The 22,000-nt window shown below is 33.2% G+C and overlaps 2 protein-coding genes and 1 pseudogene across 2 annotated transcripts; 2 read left to right on the forward strand and 1 right to left on the reverse strand.

Annotated features, from left to right (window-relative positions):
- Positions 1-1,603: 1,603 nt before the first annotated feature.
- Positions 1,604-3,754, forward strand: LOC113869837. The gene is made up of 3 exons (XM_027506333.1): positions 1,604-1,953; positions 2,421-2,563; positions 3,545-3,754. Exons 1-3 carry the CDS (start codon positions 1,717-1,719, stop codon positions 3,687-3,689), a joined length of 525 nt encoding a protein of 174 aa, XP_027362134.1. The 5' UTR covers positions 1,604-1,716; the 3' UTR covers positions 3,690-3,754.
- A 2,242-nt stretch (positions 3,755-5,996) lies between these two features.
- Positions 5,997-10,068, reverse strand: LOC113870307 (annotated as a pseudogene).
- A 7,299-nt stretch (positions 10,069-17,367) lies between these two features.
- On the forward strand, positions 17,368-20,233 carry LOC113868985 (pentatricopeptide repeat-containing protein At4g02750-like). Its single transcript, XM_027505043.1, has 2 exons — positions 17,368-19,683; positions 20,003-20,233. Exon 1 carries the CDS (start codon positions 17,379-17,381, stop codon positions 19,623-19,625), a length of 2,247 nt encoding a protein of 748 aa, XP_027360844.1. The 5' UTR covers positions 17,368-17,378; the 3' UTR covers positions 19,626-19,683; positions 20,003-20,233.
- Positions 20,234-22,000: the final 1,767 nt, after the last annotated feature.

Genomic DNA, 22,000 nt, shown 5'->3' on the forward strand with positions numbered 1-22,000 from the left:
CTAGTTAATTAAATTAAATCTATTTGGTAAAATTAGTTGCACAACTAGTTAGTAGGTGTTAAATAACTAAAAAAGTGTTAAATTTATTTTAAGTGAGAATAAATTATAAAAATTAAAAATAGAAATAGAAAATTATTGAAAAACTAACTTGTAATTAGTTGAATGTTTCATGAAGTAAATTTTTATAAATTAACTTTCAAAATGCATAATTTTTATTTCTAATTTTTTCTGATTTATTGAAAAAAAAATATAAGTTCCTAAATACCAATATTCTGTTTTAAGTGAGATTTACATAATAAAAAATTAAAAATTTTGGACGGGGGCATGGCTGCTGCCAGTAGTACCCTTTCTTTACGCCCTTGCCATTAAAATATGTTTTATAATCACCACTCACCAGTAATTTATGTTCATATGAGAACCGCAATCATATTGATGACTCTTGATAGAGATCATGGGAAACCTCATCCATGTTTGAAGGTGAGGAATATTATAAAAGATTCATTTCATTTTATTTTTTTACATGCTTGTACAAGCATTCCATGACACTGTACAAATATTGTGTGACGAAAAAACAACATTTTTTTACTTTAATAAATCACGTCTTGAGAATCATCATTTCCCCCCGTCTGCATCAAATTGAAAGTGAAACAAACAGACTATACAAGATTATAGTTCTTTATCAGATTAAATTATAATTTTTTTCCCTTGAGAATAATTGAATCTCAGAACTGATTCTTTCTAAAATATGTACCCGAAAAAAGATTCCTTTTAAAAAAAGAAACACATGGTATTCTGAAAGTTTTCAATTTATAGTTTTATATAATTTTCATAATACACTTTTTATATTTTATTTGAATAAATTCACATAATGTTTTCTTAAATAATTTTCCTCTTTTTAATCTTTTATGTTTTATTTAAATTTTAAAATATTCAAATAATATACAACATACTTACTAATTGTGTTAAAGCTAGGAAAAACTTGCTATAAAAAAATATAGGGAAGACTTTCTATACCTACTTCATTATATTACTGATTACATGATAACCTGTTTTAAGAACGAAATATGAAATGCATATTGACCTTTCACAACATATCATCATCGTCATCGATGGATTATACTCTCTTTTCATGAAAAATTAATTTATGCTATGTTTTAACTTATTTTAATATGAACAAGCTTTTCGGTGAAATTCAATCCGTGGTGGAGAATGGGGTAAATTATTATTCTTAATAGTTAAGAGTATTAAATTTGTCCATTTAAGATAAGATACAACCACCACCACCGGACCAATTTCTTTTAATCTTTTGGCTCTCCACACGCAATAGGCTATGCATATTGAATATTCTGGTTGACTCTGAAATTCCACGTACAATTCACCCATTATTACACTATAAATTTTCTTATTTTTTAACAATAACATTTTAAATAATTTTTTTATTCTCGTTAAATTAAGTTACTTTTTAATTAAGCATTTTATTTTGTATTTGCAATTTTATCTTTCAAAAGCTATTGCTTAATTTTAATTTTAATTTTTTAATGTTGATATATTATATCAGATTTTTTTGGTAGTTAAGTCTATAAAAGTATGGTGTAGTGGGAAAGGTAGGTTGGATCGTCAGTTAGCCAGTGGAATTGATGAACGCTTCTTTGATATAAATAAGATAGCTGAAGAGGCTCGTGACAAACAAGTGAGAAAGCTCCAAGGTTAGTTACAATGAAGCAACGAAAGGAAGAAAGTGATGTTTATGAATCAAAGGTAGTGGTGGTTCCACTTCCAAGGTCACCACCCCCACTTCCAAAATTTCGCGTCTTCTCAACAACAAGAAGACCAGAAGAGAGTGTGACAAAGCGAGAAATTGCCACGTTTTGGAGGCAAAAGAGGATTGAGGAGGAGGACCATTTCCTTGCTGCTATCAAAGCTGCTGCTAGACTCCGTGCACGCAATCTCACGGTAAGTAAAGTGCTTCATAGTTCATAGCTTAATGCAACCTAGTGTTCTTATAAGGTAGTAGTTATTAATAAAGCTATTTTCTTGATTTTCAATCCAGTTAAACATGCTTTTCTTAATTTATATTTTCTGTTCTTTAATCAGCATTCGTAGAGTAATAATTTGCAAGACCTTTAAATTTAAAATGTCAAATTAATCTACTCGAACTGCTCCTTCGTATAGCCTCAAATCACTAGAGGCCTCAAGGTTGATCTTGATCATCAACTAACAAGAAATAGGCTTTGTTTTGTTCTTTTTTTTATCTGTAAGATATAGAGATAGCTAGTTTTGAAGGAATTTTCTTATTTGATTAGCAGGCGTATCACATAATTTTTATGTATATTTTGAATTATCTGTTATAGGATATGGTTGTTTATACGATATTTATGAATGGATGCTTCTTGCTCCTCCATCTTACTAATTAATTACAGAAGGAAGAGTACGAGAGCTTCGAGTTGTCCTTGAAGAGTGATGATGAAGTCAAGGAAGAGAGGGTCAAATGGATTGAAGGGACAAATGATTATTGCAAAACAGTTGCCAGTGACAAGGAAGTGCGCGTCGGAATAAAAGATTGGTTAGTTTGATTACTTTCTAGCAGCAAATATCTAGTGTAGTTTTTATAATTGTACTACGTTAATTACTTTCTAATCTTTTTTATTTTTAATTCTTTAATTGATACTCTAAAGCGTTTGTTAGCATTTTATCTACAGATTTTTATAAATATGTTCAAAATAATTAAAATATAAATGTTAAGAATATTTAAGAAAAAATAATTAAATTAATAAAAAAATATAAGTATTTAAATTTTTAATGTTAAAATTTAATTTAATCGATTAAATGTTGTTTCAATAATAATTTATAAATATCTCATTATGTTGAATATTAATTAAGGAAATTAAAAGATTTGATTATTATTAACTAAAGAAATTATCAATTTGTTTTTATATGAAAATTCAAATGACATATATTATAGAATGATAAGTGCATGACAGCATGAAAAAAATGTCGAAAAGTTATTGTCTTGTAGAACTAAGTTGAAAATATTAGATTGTGGTGTATTCAGTACAAGAAGGCTATTGCTAGCTATTCTAAATAGATGCGTCAAGTTGATGCTTTATTTCAGTTGTTGGTGTGGGGCCGTGGGGTTTTGGTGCCACATAAATGAAAACACAGTCACAGTTGAGCGATTTGATAATTGAATTATAGGCCATCCATGAAATGACTAATAGGAGTTAAGATACAATAAATTGGAAATTTAGAAATGGGACGAAACTTGACAATGTATCTGAGCTAGAGAAAGTGCTTCACTCCTCCCGTTCCCACGGGCCACCCCCAATGTACCATACACGGACAATTAATAGCATTTTAGATAAGATAACTCTGAATAAAAATATCAATGTATACGAATAACTTAATTTTAAAATTGTTAATTTTTATAGGTAAAAACAATTTTTATTCTTTACTTTGTGAACAAATTTACCATCGGGAGCTTTTTTTGTTCATAACACTTTATATTAGGGGGAAATATGTTGATTTCATTTGTTGTGACGTGCAGGTGGACAAAAAGCAAATATGCATATTTGAATCAACCAGCCATAGATTTCATGGATCCTCCTAAGAAACGAACCTCTACTTATGTTCCTAATTGTCTTTCGTACCGGCCCAAGCCTTTGTATCCTACTGCTATTGGTGTCTTTTAAGCCACGCGCCATTCCACTGTTGTTGTTACACCTGTTAGTTTCCATGTGCATGTTTTCATTTGTCATTCTTTTTGCTTTTAGGGTCCAATGTTTCGTTTGCCATTCAAATGTGTCATCCTATTGTTATGTTTCCTGGTTATTTACCAGTGATAGGATTAACTGAACATTAAAGCTCTTGTTATATATTTATTAATAAGTATTAAGTAAGATCTATTTAACAAACATCATAAACGTACTCATTAATGAATCAAAAAATAAAAATACTTAAAACAATATGTATTCTAAATTAAAATAATGTTTTTTCCTTCTTGCTCTTGTTTGCAACAAAATAAATATGAACATGTTAAAAGGCCAATTTTTTTTTATCAATAAAAAAAAAACAATTGGGGCATTTATCATTTATGTGTAGAAAATCCGTCCACAAGTTTTATATGGAATTCAACTGGAAATTAACTTTTACTTGAATACTAGATGAACAAGTGCCAAATTTACAGGTGTTAAAATAGACGAAATTTGATAGTCTAATCTAAATAATCCCCCACAAAATACATGAGTCGCGTTAACAAAATTAAAGACTCGAAATAAATTGGCAACTTGTAAGGTTGAAATTACCACAATTAATTACTATAATTAAGGTTAACAATAAGTTAGACGCCCATAAGGACTTTATGGCCTAAATTATATTAGACTTGAGGCTTTGTTAGACTCCGAAGAAAAAAAAGGTAGCGTAATTTTTTTAAGTCTATTTAATTAGAAGTTTCTTTCCCTTTGGGATATCGTATTCTAATTGTTTGGTTTTTGAGCTCTGCCTCGTTGCAAAAAAATGTTATGAAGTCTATTGGATTGTCTATTTTATTATTGTATTAAATTTTTGCTATAATATTAATCATATTTTATTAATTATTCTAAAAATCATGCTTTATAATTTACATATAAATTTAGGGTCGTTAACTTATTTAAAAGATATTGCTAAAAAATAATTTATAAAATAAAGTAAAATTTTAAAATACCAGACTGAAAAAACACCTAAATCAGATAAATTATATTTAAATCTTAAATTTAAAAAGTAAGTTAGATTTAAACATTCTAAAGTCTAACCTCACTCGTCCCATTTTCATCCGAGACTTAACTATAATTATCATACTTTTATCTTAATAAATTATCATTTTAAAACTGTCAAATAGCTCGGAACTTGCAGAAAAACTAGTTGGGTCAATGATATATTAGCATGATCTGTTATGTGATTGATCAAAATTTGACTCAATTCACAACAGATCAACTCAAATGAGTCAGATTTACTCGAATTAACCCCCCTGTCTTAGAAAAACAAAATAAGAGAATTATGACGTTACTCTCTATTTACGAAACTCTGAATAAAACTATAGGAAACTATCTAACATGATTTGATAAGGTATTTCGGAAGTGATATAAATATTCGCCTTCATGCAACTGACCAGGTGCATAGAACTGCAAATATTGTGATACGATGTTGGGCAATTTTTTATGGATTGTAAAACGTTCTTTCGCCCGTTAGCTTCGTAGAAGTTGCCAAGTATAGCTGGATTCAAGCAATTTGTTTCGTTCATGGAATTTAAATCTCATCCATTTGTATTTTTTTAATACAAAAGAAACTATCATCCACACTCTATGCTGTTTTTTTTTCTATATGGTTTTTATATTTAATAATACAAAAAATATGGATTTTTATTTATTTATTACGTGAATATAAGATTTTATAAAAAATTGTCATTGACGATCTTTGCTCTGAAAAGCATATGAAAAATCGCTGTTGGTGATGTTTGACCAATCAGAAATCTGCCACCATACACTATTGCTTACCATGCTGGTCAGCCAAAGCAATTAAACGACATTAACAATGTTTGACCCATCAGAAATCTGCCATCATACACTATTACTTATCATGCTTGTCGTGTCCATTGGATCGGGAAAATTAATAAATCCGATAATTCAAATCGATCCAAACCAAAAAATAATTTAAACTAATGTTTAACGGGTCTGATCCGATCCAAACAGATCAAATTTGATGTGATTTGGTTTAGATAACAGGTATATTACTGTGTCATCTCCACTTTAGAGAGCGGCTCAATTTGAACCGCTCTCCAAAGTTGACTTCTGAGAGCGGTTATATTTGAACTGCTCTTCAAAGTTAACTTCTGAGAGCGGTTAAATTTGAACCGCTCTCCAAACTTTGCATTTTCAAATTTTTTTTCACAAAACCGAACCAAACCAAGTACCTGGTATCCCTACAAAGCATTACCAACACAAAAAGTAAAGTAAACCTACATGGTTAAGATGGGAGATCTCACTCGTCCCAAGGATCTCAATGCTCCTTTTTCATTCAAGAGTGGCATTAGTTTGAATTGCGGACCAAAGTAAACTGAACTTCATTTGGACTAAATATACCGCAATCAGAATTTCTGGTTGTTTTGGGTTCATTGCCACTTTCCACAACATTCAACATTTTGATTGAGAGAATTCTATGAGTTGAAAACACCTTTCTTGGTGGCCACCTGACAAATAACATGCAAAACATCATTCAGTAAATATAATGCATTAACAAACTTTCTTGTGCTGGTTAATTATTCAAGCAAAATTGAAGAACAAGTACTGTAAGGATATTGAAGCACCAAAGATATATTATAGAACCACACAAATGGTACAGGCGAATATTAAATTATAAAATGGCAAATAACAAGTTTTGTCTGTATCATCTGTGTAAAATTTAAGCTCTCACCTGTAGAGCCAAAGATCTGAGGCCTTCAATTTCCTAGGTCTTTTATGAGCTGATGACGATGGAGCTCCAGGAGCCTAAAAACAAAATTTTCAATATCAACAATAATGATTAGGAAAATGGTCCAAAAGTATGAGGGAAATGAACAATCAAGGATAAATAATTAGACAAACACTTTGTAGTGTACCTTGCGCTTTTGGTCCTTTCTGCCAACCCTTTCCACTGAAACCAGAGTTATATGCATGGCTTTAATAATAAATGGATGAAATTCCTATCATTTACCGAAATTAGGTAGCAGATGCAAATGAAATTAATCTATTACCTCCAAAAGTCATGGGGTCTAGAATAAATGTCCGATCCTGATCCCCACCACGATGCAAAAGCTGTCATTAGTTTCTACATCACAAACTTGTGTTTGGGTAAAAGAATGGAATGCTCGGACAATCACAGGCCTAAAACAATGAAAGCAATAAAGGGGAAAATACCAAAACCAAAATCAGGTTTCTAACCTTTGGCGTGCCTGGTGTTTCACCATATGACCCATCACGGAAAGATGAGCCTTTTGCTTCTTTATATTGCACCTGAAACAAATACCATTACGAGTGATTAAATTAAAGAAATTGGGAAAAGCAAGCAAATACTGACATTGTTACTCCTATAAAATAATAAACATTAGAAAGGCAGCCCTATGGACATTCTAACTAGTGAGATCCTCAAAATCTACTCAAGAATACACAATAAATAATGCTCCCAGTAGCAAATATATCTATCGCAACTCTTATATACTTGTTTCTGGAGATTCAGCTAAGTTAGTATTTCTTTTCTTAGTTCAAGATGCTCTGCACAAATGGCTTTCGTGGGAACCCTTGGTTTCAAATTGACCTGCAATACCAGTAGAACCAAATTAAAAGGGAAATGCATTAGGAATAGAATCATTATTCTTCTTAAGTGATTGGGTATAATATACAAAGGTATAATAACTCATGAATCCAATGATATGCTCAGATTTGATACACATAACAACACATTGCTGCTCAGATTATATGCGTGTGTGATGTATCAAATGAAAAGAATCTTATCATCAATAATCAAGATTAGAACATACAAGTCATGTGAGTTATTTAAAGTCACGTGACTTTTTAAGTGATCATGTGATTTCCTAAATCTTTTAATCTTGACCATCCATGTATAGTTATATGATTCAAAATTATTCCTTTCAGTCTCATGTAATAAAGCTGGTTTTAAGCTTAAATAAGCTCAAGTATATTTTTATGTTATAATATAATATAATGAGGCTAGTTAAGCTGACATAAGCCAAGCCTAGATAGATCTCTGAAACTAAAAGTATATAGCTCATTTGCAGCCATACACACAAAACCAAATACCAACTTAATAGTTAAAACAGGCATTTAAAATCATCAGCCCTCCAAAAATGAAGAACATAAGGGCTTTATAAATAGGCCGTAGCCTACTAAACAGTAATACTAATGAGTACCCTGAGAGGGTACTAGATAGAGAATAAAAACATAGAAAAGTATTTAATAAAAGTACAACAATTAATAAATTGAAAACTTAAAAGCTTTATTTTTTATTTAACATTTTCCATTTTCAAATCCTTAACAACTGCATTAAGGCACTCACTAACATTTGTCTTTATATACTGTAACAAATAAAGATCAGTGAATACCACACGACTGCACCAAGGACAAAAAAATGAAATATCATAACTGCATAACAAAGGTGTAAAAACAAACTCCAAGATCTTGCAAAGTTTTTCAACCCGCTTGATAGTTCGAAGTCCAGCAGAAGAGTTTGCAGCTTGTACCATTTGCTCAAGAGCATATGTTCTCAAATATACATGAAGCTGAAATGTTTCGCTGTCAGACTATGTTCAAATGTATAAGGATAAAAAAAATTGCTGAAATGGCCTCTCATAAAAAACTATTATTGAAATATTATAATTAATACATGATCAATTTTTTTAACATCAGTGCCCATGCTAACCTTTCCTATGGGCAGAGCAGGGAATGAGATTTAGGAGGTGCTAAAAAAATGTGTCAGTGAACAGAGGATGCATCACCATAAACCTTTTGTATAACTTACCATGCGAAGAGAAGCTAAAGTAGATGTGTTATCTGATAATGTAGAAGGCACAACCATTGATGGAAGTTGCATATTGGACGGAGATATAGTCTCACCCGGGACAGTCCTCTCTGTAACTTCCGCACCAGCATTAGAAGCAACCAACTGAGACTCTTCAGCAACCTAAAACGCATAAAATCAAGCATGTGTTATCTCAATACACACAAAGCTCCAATCTTGGACCCAGGTGAAGACCTTAATCAGTTTCTAGTATACAATAATGTAAAAGAAAAAGTGAGGTCTACCCTATGCCCCCTATGCAATATATATGCCATGACCTACACATGGGTGATGATGTTTTTAGTTCCTTCCCTTTAGCAGCAAGCCAGCAACAATTGAAAATCTGATGACCTACAAATAGTTTGGTCAGGGGAAAGCGCTTATAAAGGGCACAGCCAGAGGTGGAGCTTGGTCCACACAATCGATACTCAACCTAAGGTAGCAACTAGGTGTATACACAAAAATACCTTTCAATTGTCCTCTTGCAATAGAAGTCAATGGAGAACCCACAATCACAAGTTGATATAGTGAATAAAATTCAGTTTGGGTGGCATAAAAAATAGCAACATCAGTTTAAGCAAACCATTCATCAAGTTCCATAAAATTGTACAATTAGACATGATACTTATTGGATCAGTCAAATACTTGTCATATTTCTCGTTTGTGTACTCGATATCGTCAACAGACTGCAGCACACCATATAAACGAACATTCAATGATGCAAACAGAAGACATTCACTAAAGCTAAATTCAAAAACCAAGCATTGCAGAACATGCACAAAGACAAAGAGTACACTTGCATTTACCTTATTATACTTGGCAAAAGAATAGTCCTCCGTAGGAGGAACACCATTGACAACTCGAACCTGAATTAGAAGAGAGAAACAACAATAACTTGCATGCTCATAGTCACATATAAGATACAAGATTCAAGGACTGTGTCTAACCCAATGGTAAAGCTGAAGATTATCTTTACGAGCAGAACTGGTGAAAGGAAGCCATTGCCAAGTGATCTGAACGGAGGAAGAAAAAGTGAAATTCCTCAATAAGTTAAATCACCAGATTAATTGAGCATTTCGAAAACACAAATAAAGAAATAAATAAAATAAACCAAACCTTTTCAAGAGAATGAGGCTTTTTTTTCAATTGAGAGGGTTCAATAGCAGGCATAAGAGGTGGCATGCCACCAGTAAGCGCATAGACCTAGAAATACAATTGAATTAAGTAACCAGAAACAGAGAATTGAGTATTGCATTATTACAGTAATTGATAAAAAAATTCAGAAATGCTACCTCGCGCGAAATGCCATCTGGTTTTCTCTGAGACTCTTTGGGAGGTCGAGACTTCTTCTCGAGGGGTGGGAATGAGTTTTTGGGTAATCCCAATATATCCTTCGCGTCCATTCACAATCATATACCGTTGACGGCAACTTAGGGTTTCTGGATCAATTTCTCCATTACACAGCAAACGCGAAGCAACTATGGATTTGGGAAATCATCAATTAGGCCCATTTTCAAGTTTTCCCTCTCACTTTCTCCACTCGTATTAGAATGGGCAATATGCAATGACGTTGTACCACTTTCCTGCTCACTCTCAAATGAGTAGTTCTTGGTCAATTTTTTCATTTTCTATATTATAAATATTAATTTCAGATAATTTAAACAATTATTCCATTTTTTTTATTAAATTATATATTTTTCATACATTTAATGTTTTATTTTTTATTCCTCCTATATGCCTTAGATCATGATGATAAGTAAATCAAATTTAAATATAAAAATAGATAAAATTATAATTGTCACCAATTTCATTTAAATTAAAATAATTTTTTAAATTTTAATATATGAAAAATAGAATAGATTTACGAGTGAACTTATGATTGAACCGCTATCCAAAGTGAACTTCCGAGAGCGGTTATATTTGAACCGCTCTCTAAAGTTAACTTATGAGAGCGGGTTAAATTTGAACCGCTCTCGAAAATTAACTTCTGAGAGCAATTAAATTTGAACTGCTCTCCAAATTTTGCATTTTCAATTTTTTTCACAAAACTGAACCGAACCAAACCAAACCGACCCGTGGACACCCCTGTGTCAGCCAAAGCAACTAAACAAATATAAATCCCGCTCTGGTGCAGCAAGAGAAGACATGGTGAGAGAAAAATAATCAAAGAAGAAGAAGGAGAATTCTAAGAGCATTGTGGGAGGTAGAATATAAAAGCCAGAGGGAGCAGATTTATTCCTTATCTGCCCGAAGAATAAGAAAGGAAGCTATCTACGCTGGAGCCTTATAGCGACCTTTCCAATCGTGTTAAAAAGGAGCAAGCAGGAAGACTTTCCAGCACGCAAGGGGAAATAGAATGCCCAAGAAAGATTAGTATTGGTAGAAAGAAGTGAGATTTTATTGGATTCCATTCTTGAGCCACTCACGAAGTCCATGGTTAGGCTTGTTCAGATCAGAGGACTCCAACCCTTACGATCATTTTGAAAGAGCGTTATGAGTGAATGAAAGAATATTTAGGGTGAAAAATACTTAAATTTAGAAAAAATAAATATTTGAAAGATGGTTAGAGACAGTACATGTGATTTAAGTTAGCATATTTCAGAAAACATCCGTAATTTGAATATAAGTGTTTTAAATTTGTATATTTTAATTAAAATTTAAATTTGATTACAAATTTATTATAAATATTTATGGTAATGTAATAATTAGTAAGTAAAAATTAGGTTGCTAAGTATACATTTATGATATTATAATTAATTGTTATTATTGTATTTATGTTGATAAATAAATTTGGGAAAGAAAATAATGTTAAGTAATAATTGAAAATATTTAATATAAAAAATAGAAAAGTTTGAAAAAGGAAATTTTTTAAAATCAGAAATAATTAAATTTATACTAAATTAATTTATATTAAATTTTATTATTTATTTTTTTGTCATTTATTAACATATTGTAATTCATATTAAAGTGTTATCAATTTTTTTAATATAAATTTTAGAACATTTGAGATAATTATGTTAGTAAATATAATAAATTACAATATGTATTTTTAAAATTATGTTATTTAATTTTATTAACATAATATTCTGTTTATAAGTTAGTAAATATTATAATTTATAATTTGTTTTATTGTTTGTTTATAAATTTCACCTAAATTATTTGTCATTTGTGTTGATTGATATTATTTTTTTATAATAGGAAATGAGACTATTACGACCCCGTCATTTATCCATACTGCCATCTAGAGAAAAAATAAATGAAATTTTACGTTATGCTGGGTTTCATCAGGTTTCTAAAATTTGTCATATGCAAATCAACGGTCCTTTGATTAATGCACTTGTCGAACGATGGAGACCTAAAATACACATATTTCATTTACTTTGCGAAGAATGAACAATTACATTAGAAGATGTTGGTATGTTACTTGGACTACGGGTTGATGGTTTACCAGTGATTGGGTCAACTAATCCATTTTCTACAGTGGTTCAAAACATGTGTGATGAGTTATTAGGCAGTCGACCATCAATGAATGATATTGAAGGATCAGAAATTAAATTAAAATGGCTTACACAACATCTTGGTTGGCTTCCTATTAATTCCAACATTAGAAGAGCACAACATGCACGCAGATATATACTTTGTTTGTTGGGCCATGTTTTAATGTCAAATAAAAGCAATTCAGTGGTACATACAAAATTCTTGCAGTTACTGGCACATGTGAATGAAATTGGAAATTATAGTTGGGGTTCGGCATGCCTTTCGTTTCTTTATAGAGGCTTAGATTGTGGTTCACGACTTGATGCCAAAGAAATTTGTGGGTGTGTAATATTGTTGCAAGTATGGGCCTGACACCAATTACCATGGTTGGCACCAATCCCTGGTGAACCAATAGTATTTTCACTTATTTTGAGATGGAGAAAAATGCGATATCTAGCAAACTCACCGTTTAAGAATCTTGGGAGTATTCGATTAGCACTGGATCAAATGGGTGTTAATGAGGTATATTCATATAACGTTATTGTCATTATTAGGATATTTAATTTTTGTATTTGTCAGATTATAACATTAATATTTTCTTATTTAATACAGTTTCTATGGCGACCATTTGAGGATGATGATATTGATGCTTTAATTCCAGATGATGTGCGAAGAGAACGTTTTATGTGGTCAATCGTGAGCCCTTTGATTTGTTTTGAAGTTATAAAGTGGCACGCAGCTGATCGTGTCATGCGACAATTTGGATTTGCCGAACCTATTCCTCGACCACCTGAAAATTTAGAAGCGGTTCATAACAAAGATTTACGAGGCATAAGAGAACCAAAAAACTGGAGGATCATTTATGATGATTGGGTCATAATGTGGGAGCATCGATATCAACGTATCATACAAGGATTGCCAGTTAATAACTATTATTCTTCTGATGAATATTGGACATGGTACACAATTTATGAAGCAAATTGGCTATAGTTATGCCCACAAAGGGAACAACCATCACCAGAACAGCAGCCATTCCCTGATGAGCCACTACTTTCCCATCTTGATGTCATTCCCATGGATACATCACCGATACATCAGGATATGCCACCATCTGCACTTCAACCAAATTAGGAATATTATTGGTCACCAGAAATGAACCAGTGGCAGCCATTTCAATGGGACGAAGAACCCTTACCTCAACAAGAACGACGAATGTCTGTAGATATAAGGAATAGTCGTGATGGATCAAGAAGCAGAGAATCTCAAGGTAGGAGGTCTGTTGATTATAATAGTGCAACTGTGATATCTGGTCAATTTATGTGCACATATGACTTTGGGGTTGATGAAGGTCAAAGTTCTCAACACAATCATCCTTGTAACTTTGACTTAAATGAGGTCGCAGTTGTAGAAGAAGCACCAGTACACGAGAAGGATGTGTAACGACCACAACCAATGACAGCAGAGTATGAGGTTGTATCTCAAGGAATATTCTCACCAGGTGATGAATGGTCTTTGCCACTAATGTCATGGGATGTCACACAACAAGATAGCACATTTAGTCAAACATCTGGTCATGAAGAGGAACAGAGGCAGGACCAAGAGCATAAGCAGGAGGAAGAGCAGGGTGTGGGTGATGATGTAGATACAGGAGAAAGACGTAGGGGATTTTTTTCACGTCTATTACGTCCCTTTATTCAAGCTCCTGATAGATATAATCCGTCACTAATCAAGAAAAAAAAGGGCAAAGGAGGATAGTCATGAAGTTATTGTTTGCTTACTTTATTATGTAATGTAAGAGTCATGTTGTTATCTGTTATTTTATTTTGTTTGATTAGTTCACGTCGTTATGTAATGAGATTTTTAATCAGTTATTTTAATTTGTTTGGTTATATTTATTATAATTGTTATTAATTTTAATTTTAATTAATCCATGAAATTAAAATATAATAAGAACAAATATTATAATATCACAAGACATAACAAGACATAAGTGAATATTTTGAACAACTACAAAACTATGAAATTAAAAATAATTATATCAAAATAAGTGGTTCAACACAATTTAGTATCACAGCTACACATCATGAACTTGGTCCTGGAGCATGAGGACATTGCCTTCGACTATGGTTTTCTACTCGACAACGACTACATTGTTTTGGTCTTCTCATTTCATGCATATCCATTTCATTAAGAAAGCGAGTTGATTTGGGACGACCTTTAACTGTGCGCTTTAAGCTGGGATTAGGACAGAGTTTTGGTCCTATATAATGACACCATGTGCTTTCATTCCCAATTACTGCAAACTCCTTCTTATAAACCTTGCAAACTTCCTTGATTGTATAAACATTATCAACATAGCCACGCCAATCAATGTTTTTACTACAACATGCAGCAATTACGTAACGACATGATATCTATCAGTATGCATATCACCACAGTCACAGTACCTTCGTCTAAGATCAACTCTATGTTCTTGGCTGTTTGATAACTCTTGAACATGGAAACTCTCAGCTAGTCTATCAAATTGAGTTACACATAAGTTTCTTGCACCTAACTCATTTGATTGTAATCGAGTTGTCACATATTCGGAGAAAATATGTCAAGCCTTTCTCCGTGCATATGCTTCACTCCCTTTACGAGCAAATAACTCAGCCAATCGGAAGTAAGTTGTTCTTAATAATGCTGTGATTGGAAGATTTCGAGCACCTTTTAACACTGAATTAATGCACTCAACTAGATTTGTGGTCATATGGCCCCACCTATGGCCTCTGTCAAATGCTAGAACCCACTTCTCTAGAGGAATTTCATCAACCCAGTTAGAGTAGACCTCCCCACGTTCCCGTAATCTGTCATAATAAATATTGAATTCACGTTCAGTTCTTGAATAACCTGCAAAAATTGACACGATTCATATTAGTTAATTTAAAATATATATTAATTCATATAACATTTTTATTTAAAATACATCAACATCGTGATACATACCCATGCGGATGACAAGTTTGTGCAAGTATGGAGCCTTGAATCTTCGTAAAAAATTTGCTGCAATATGCCGAATACAATACATGTGAAAGGCTCTCAGTGGTTCCCACTCTCCATTGCTTCTTCTTATTGCTGCATTAATTGACTCGTGTCGATCTAAAATTATACCAACGCCAGCTTGTGTGACAACGTGTTTGCGTAAATGATCAAAGAAAAAAACCAGGCATTCGAAGTCTCCCCTTCAACAATAGCAAAAGCAATTGGCAAAATATTCTGATTACCATCTTGTGCAACAGCCACTAAGAGAACTCCCTTGTATTTTCCATATAAATGTGTCCCATCAACTTGCACAAGTGGTTTGCAATATCTAAATGCTCTAATACAAGGACAAAAAGTCCAAAACACTCGACGAAATATTTTAACATTGGAAACTAACTCATCCGCACGGTAAGCATCGACAGCATCTAACTGAACAACAGAACCTCGAACACTGTCACACATCGCTGAACACCATTGCAGTAAGGCTTCAAATGAGGCTTCCTATTGTCCATAAACTTTTTCAATCGCCTTTTTTTTTTCCATCCATGCTTTTCGATATGTTGTTGTATAGCCATATCGAGACTGAATTTTACTAATAACAAGTTTTATCTTAAAGGAAGGATCAGACTCAACCATTGGCTTTATACATTCTGCAATTGTGTCTGAATCTAATTTAGTATGATCCTGAGAAATCTTTCCTCTTGTACATGTGTGCGGACCATTGTACCTTCTGATCTCCCAAATAAACTCGTTCCTTCTAAAGCTAGCACGAAGAAGTCATTCACAATCTATTCCATACCTCACACATTTACAATAAAATGTATTTGGTTCTGACTCATCCACTTTGTAGTCTACTCTGTTTGTATAACACTTAATTGTTCGTATAACAGTCTCTTTATCATTAAATTGCTTTTCAATATACAAGTCTCCATCTACATAAGAAAAACCTATGAAATGCAAACACAAATATAACAAATTAAAAAACTATAATTTAATTCATCAACAACATTTTTAAAAATAAGACATACCTAAATTTGCATACTCTGAAAACTATTGCGTGCATAGTATCAAGATTTAATGAATGCATGAAAGGTGGCTCTCCAAATGGATGTTGGCCACTTACTGTGTTTGACAAATGGATCTTATCATAACCATTGTCATCCATATCTTCATCTTCACTCAACTCACTGCTTCCATATTCTCCTTCAGGGTCAGAGTTAACACTTTCATTGTTAGCATTTATCCATTCTATATCTCTGTTTGGTACACTGCTTGCATATGTTTCATCAGCATCTTCTTCATCAATGTTAACTGCAATGTCTTTGAAAAAAACATATAACTCAATGGCAGGAGTTGGCGGATGACGCTGTTGATATATTTAAAACATTTGTAAAATATCAGCATCATTTGTTATTGGAAGTATCTTATATTGTACGAAACCTCCAAATATTGATACTGGACACCTATAAACAATACTTTTCACTGCCTTTGAAAACTCAAATACAATATGTTCAGTAAGCCAATGCTGCAGTTCTTCAAATGATACATTCTCTCTCATATATACACATGTTGGCCTTTCACACCTAAATAACATACCTTCACAAGTATTTGTAATAATCTCACCATTAAAGTAAATCAATAAAAGTACACCCATTTTTTTTTCAATGATAAACTCACTTTCTCTATCTAAAATGTTTCCTCTCCGCTTACTCTCTATCTAAAATCTTACTCTTGCAATTTACAAAGAATGAAAAACTCGGTATTTATTGGCAATTACCATAAAGTTGCTCTTATAAGTCTGAATTGTAGAACAGTTCAATTTGAACCGCTCTTCAATTCGGGTCAATGGCGATTTCAGAGATTCATTGCAGTGTGGTCAAATATCGCTAGTGGCAATTTTTCAAATGTTCATGTCATTCGGTCTCCATATCGCAGGTTTGTTTGAGTTCTCGAAATATCTCGCTAATGGCGATTTTTGAAAGATCCATTGCAGTGTAATCAAACGTTGTTAGTGGCAATTTTTTAGATGTCCATGTCATTGGTCTCCATAATATCTTGCCAATGGTGATTTTTGAAACACCGTATTCACTTAAATTTACCAAAAATATCATATTTTGTGTATATTATTTATATTTTACCATATTTAAATTATTTTACCTCTAAGAATTACAGATAAAATATTAATTCTTCGCAATGCTTCATCGTTCTCTTTGCGAAGCCTACTCTGAGGTTTTAGTCTCTCTTTTCTCAAAAAGAAAAGAAACATTCATCGATCGTAGGACACGACGTGAGGCACAATGAAACTTAAGCTTGGAATTAGATCAATAGGTGAAGGAGGAAAACATGTCTTCAACCAAAATTTGCAGATTATTAATCTTGGGAAAATGGGGAAAGTTGAAGAGGCCATCAGAGTCTTCGCTGACATGACCCACAAAAACCTTGTAACATACAACTCCATGATATCTGTGTTGTCTAAAAATTCTAGAATTATTGATGCTCGACAACTGTTTGATAAAATGTCCCTAAGAAACCTTGTTTCTTGGAACACCATGATTGCTGGATATATTCACAACAACATGGTTAAAGAAGCCAGTGAGTTGTTTGACATAATGCCTGAAAGAGACAATTTTTCATGGGCTTTGATGATAACTTGTTATACGCGTAAAGGGAAGCTTGAAAAGGCTAGAGAACTGCTTGAGCTGGTTCCTGATAAGTTGGACACTGCATGTTGGAATGCGATGATAGCTGGTTATGCAAAGATGGGTCAGTTCAATGATGCTAAGAAAGTGTTTGAGCAGATGCCAGTAAAGGATTTGGTTTCTTACAACTCAATGCTAGCTGGCTATACACAAAATGGGAAAATGGATTTAGCATTGAAATTTTTTGAGAGGATGGCCAAGAGGAATGCAGTATCGTGGAATTTGATGGTGGCTGGGTATGTTAACAGTGGTGAACTGAGTTCTGCTTGGCGATTGTTTGAAAAGATTCCAAATCCTAATTCTGTTTCTTGGGTTACGATGTTGTGTGGGTTGGCAAGACATGGAAAGATTACAGAATCTAGAAGTCTTTTTGACAGGATGCCTAGTAAGAATGTGGTGTCTTGGAATGCAATGATTGCTGCCTATGTTCAAGACTTACAGATTGATAAAGCTGTTGATCTGTTCATGAAAATGCCATATAAAGATAGTGTATCATGGACTACAATAATTAATGGGTACGTTCGAGTTGGTAAGCTTGACGAAGCAAGGGAAGTTTACAATCAGATGCCTTGCAAAGACATTGCGGCGGAAACAGCATTGATGTCAGGGTTAGCACAGAATGGAAGGATAGATGAGGCTAGTCAAATGTTCAGTCGAATTAGTTCACGTGATGCCATTTGTTGGAACAGCATGATTGCAGGCTATTCCCAGAGTGGAAGAATGGATGAAGCTCTCAATCTATTTAGACAAATGCCCATTAAGAATGCTGTTTCATGGAATACTATGATTTCCGGATATGCTCAGGCAGGACAAATGGATAGAGCAACAAAGATCTTCGAGGCCATGAGGGAGCGGAATATAGTTTCCTGGAATTCTCTGATTGCAGGTTTTCTACAAAATAATTTATATTTGGATGCTCTTAGGAGTTTGGTTATGATGGGGCAGGAAGGAAAGAGACCAGATCAATCAACTTTTGCATGCGCCTTAAGTGCCTGTGCTAATCTTTCTGCTCTGCAAGTAGGCAAGCAACTCCATGAATTCATTCTAAAGAGTGGTTATATAAGTGATTTATTTGTTAGCAATGCCTTGATTGCCATGTACGCAAAATGTGGAAGGGTACAAAGTGCTGAACATGTGTTCAGAGATATTGAATGCGTTGATCTTATTTCTTGGAATTCCTTGATTTCGGGTTATGCTTTGAATGGATATGCAAATAAGGCATTTAGGGCCTTTGAACAGTTGATATCAGAGAGTCTGGTTCCTGATGCGGTTACCTTCATTGGGATGTTGTCCGCGTGCAGTCATGCCGGTTTAGCCAATCAAGGTTTGGATTTTTTTAAATGCATGATTGAAGATTTTGCTATTGAACCCTTGGGTGAACACTACAGCTGCCTGGTTGACTTGCTTGGCCGCGTGGGTAGGCTAGAGGAAGCCTTTGATTTAGTGAAGGGAATGAATGTTAAAGCAAATGCTGGATTATGGGGTTCACTGCTTGGGGCTTGTCGTATACGCAAAAACCTGGAACTTGGTAGAATTGCTGCAGAGAGGCTTTTAGAACTCGAGCCACATAATGCCTCCAATTATATTACCTTGTCAAACATGCATGCTGAGGCTGGCAAGTGGGAAGAGGTTGAAAGACTAAGGGTGCTAATGAGAGAGAAAAGAGCTGGAAAGCTACCTGGTTGCAGCTGGATTGAAGTTCAAAACCAGATTCAAAGTTTTCTCTCGGATGATGCAGCAAAGCTGAGATCTGAAAATGTTCAGATTGTTACAAATACTTTAGCTGCACACATGAGAGATAAATGTAACATATCTGACATGAAATCAGTTTTGGATATTTTATGATTGGAGGAGGTACCCCAACCTGGTCACACAATCTTAACTTCTGAATTGCATTGAACGGGTAAATTTAATTCATTATATATTGCTTGAAGGAATGAAATGTTACTGTGGATGAACACCCATTAGTGGATGACCATAATTTAGGCATTCTTATGTTGTCCATCGAAACCACATGCTAGTATCTGTGATATACTTGCTGGTATGAATTTATGTAGACTGTCACATAATGAAATTACATATATCAACTCTCCTGGTTTGACTTTACTGATTCGTGATAGAAGAAAGACAAATAAACCCTTCAATGAGCTTCATCTCAATAGGCCTCAGATGTGGCTGAATTCCCAATCTAAAAACGGTGTCCCTGAAAAGTTTACATGCAGATTGCAGATCTTCCGCAGGGCCTTGCATTCCATCTGTGCAAGAGAATAATGCGCTCGGCCAAGGTGAATAGGGGACATTACTTTTGAAGTCCTTCTCGGATTCTGTTTACTGCAAAGATTCTGTTTACTGCAATGTCCTTGTTAGGTGGATTTTATGTTGCTCAAACATCTCTGTCCTTTGGAAGCCTCCGAATGCACCAAGTGATTGCTACAGCACTGTATGTTTTTGCAAAGTATGTTGCTAAGTGGACTACGACTATCACAACCTGCCAAAGGTTAATATCCTAATTGGTCTTCTCAACAACTTTAAAATGGATTCACTTATGATGGATGATACCTTTAACTAAGGCTGCATGTTGACTCTTCTTATAGGCCCACTTCTCCCAAGGTCTCTTGCATGGGTGGGTAAAGTTTAGTGCAAGAACAAGGAGCCCTAAAAATTAAAAGGCTCAGCAACTCTCATACTTGCAAAAGGGGAAATGTAAGTTTCATTGATAGTTTGAACCCCTCCCCCCCTCCCCCAAAAAAAAAATAAAAAATAAAAAATCATTCATAGTAGATACACAGCAGAAAGGATATAGTGAATTAGATTGTGGGATACTATTGTAATTTGCACGAGTTGTAATAGATTTTGATTAAGGATAGACACAAGAGTTTATAAATAATTTATGGCTCTTACAAGCTGTTTTTTATTTATTTCAATAATTTATTAACATAGTTTATTAAAATAATTTATTTTAATAAATTTTATCGTCAAATTTACAATATAAAATGTTATTTTAAAAAAAACTTATTAAATACATATTTAGATCAGTCCTGGATTTAAATACACCCTTGAACAACCATACGTGTAACCTGAAAAATCTATGTAGGCTTGATTTAGAGTTTCAGTTTATTTTCTTTTGGTCCAATTAGTATAGATAACAGACTTGGAGATGTACGGGTAATGATTTTAAATTGCAGTTATGGTCACAGATGTGATCACTGTTCCAGTCACCACAAATGTTGCCATTGCAGTGATAGTGATGTGTATTTATGAACACTACAGCGTGGTAGTTTGTTGCAATTTGATGTGCTAAGTAGCATTTGTTGCATTAATTTTTTTATGAATTTTTTTTGTTAAGACTTTCTATGAATTTTATTGCAAACAATATCGCTTCCATAATATTATACAAATTTTTAATCTAAAAAATGTAAACATTTAAAAGGAGTAAATTTTATTTTAATATAAATTTTAAAACTTTCCAATATTTAGAGTTAAAATTAACAAAACTGAAAATTATAATCTCATCATGTGATTTAGTCAGTAATTTGAAACCATTTTCCTTTGTTAAGTGGGTTACTCTTCTATGGGCCCTGCTGATTTGGTTTTTGTTTTTTGTGTTTTTCTACATTATGATATTCATAGGAATAAAACAACAAGGTAGCGTAACTTTTTTTATTACCACTTGACAGAAGAAAAGGAAAGTCCAATCTTCAAAATATTGGTGGACCACAAAAATTCAAAATTAATACGATCCAACTTGAAGTCAGTTCTTACGGATTTAAATTTTACAAATTAAACTTCACCATGTTTGTGAATAATTTTCAGCTATTTCAACTTTCTCTCCCTCTTTTATTCCCCTTTCAAGTTTGGATTCTTGTAATTTTTGGCTTTCTAGACCCTTTGCTTGAAGGTCCCTTTTATTTTGGGTTGTTAAACCCTATTTATTAAAAAATTATTTTTAAACACATGTAGTGAATACTTATAGTTTTGTCTTTCACGAGTTGCATATTAATATCAAGTAGATAATAATAAAATTAATAAATAAGATAACTTTAATAAATTTTATAACTTTGATATTATTAATATATTGAATTATGCGATACACTGTGATTTAAAATAAAATTTTACTATACATATGTTTGTATGCGTACATATTAAAAAAAATTACTTTAATATAGAGTAATTGTAAATCCTCTTACCTCTTATGTCTACAAAGACTTCTAATTATTATA

The sequence above is a fragment of the Abrus precatorius genome, unplaced genomic scaffold (genome assembly GCF_003935025.1).
Source record: "Abrus precatorius isolate BTA unplaced genomic scaffold, Abrus_2018 Scaffold6, whole genome shotgun sequence".
Classification (NCBI taxonomy): Eukaryota; Viridiplantae; Streptophyta; class Magnoliopsida; order Fabales; family Fabaceae; genus Abrus; species Abrus precatorius.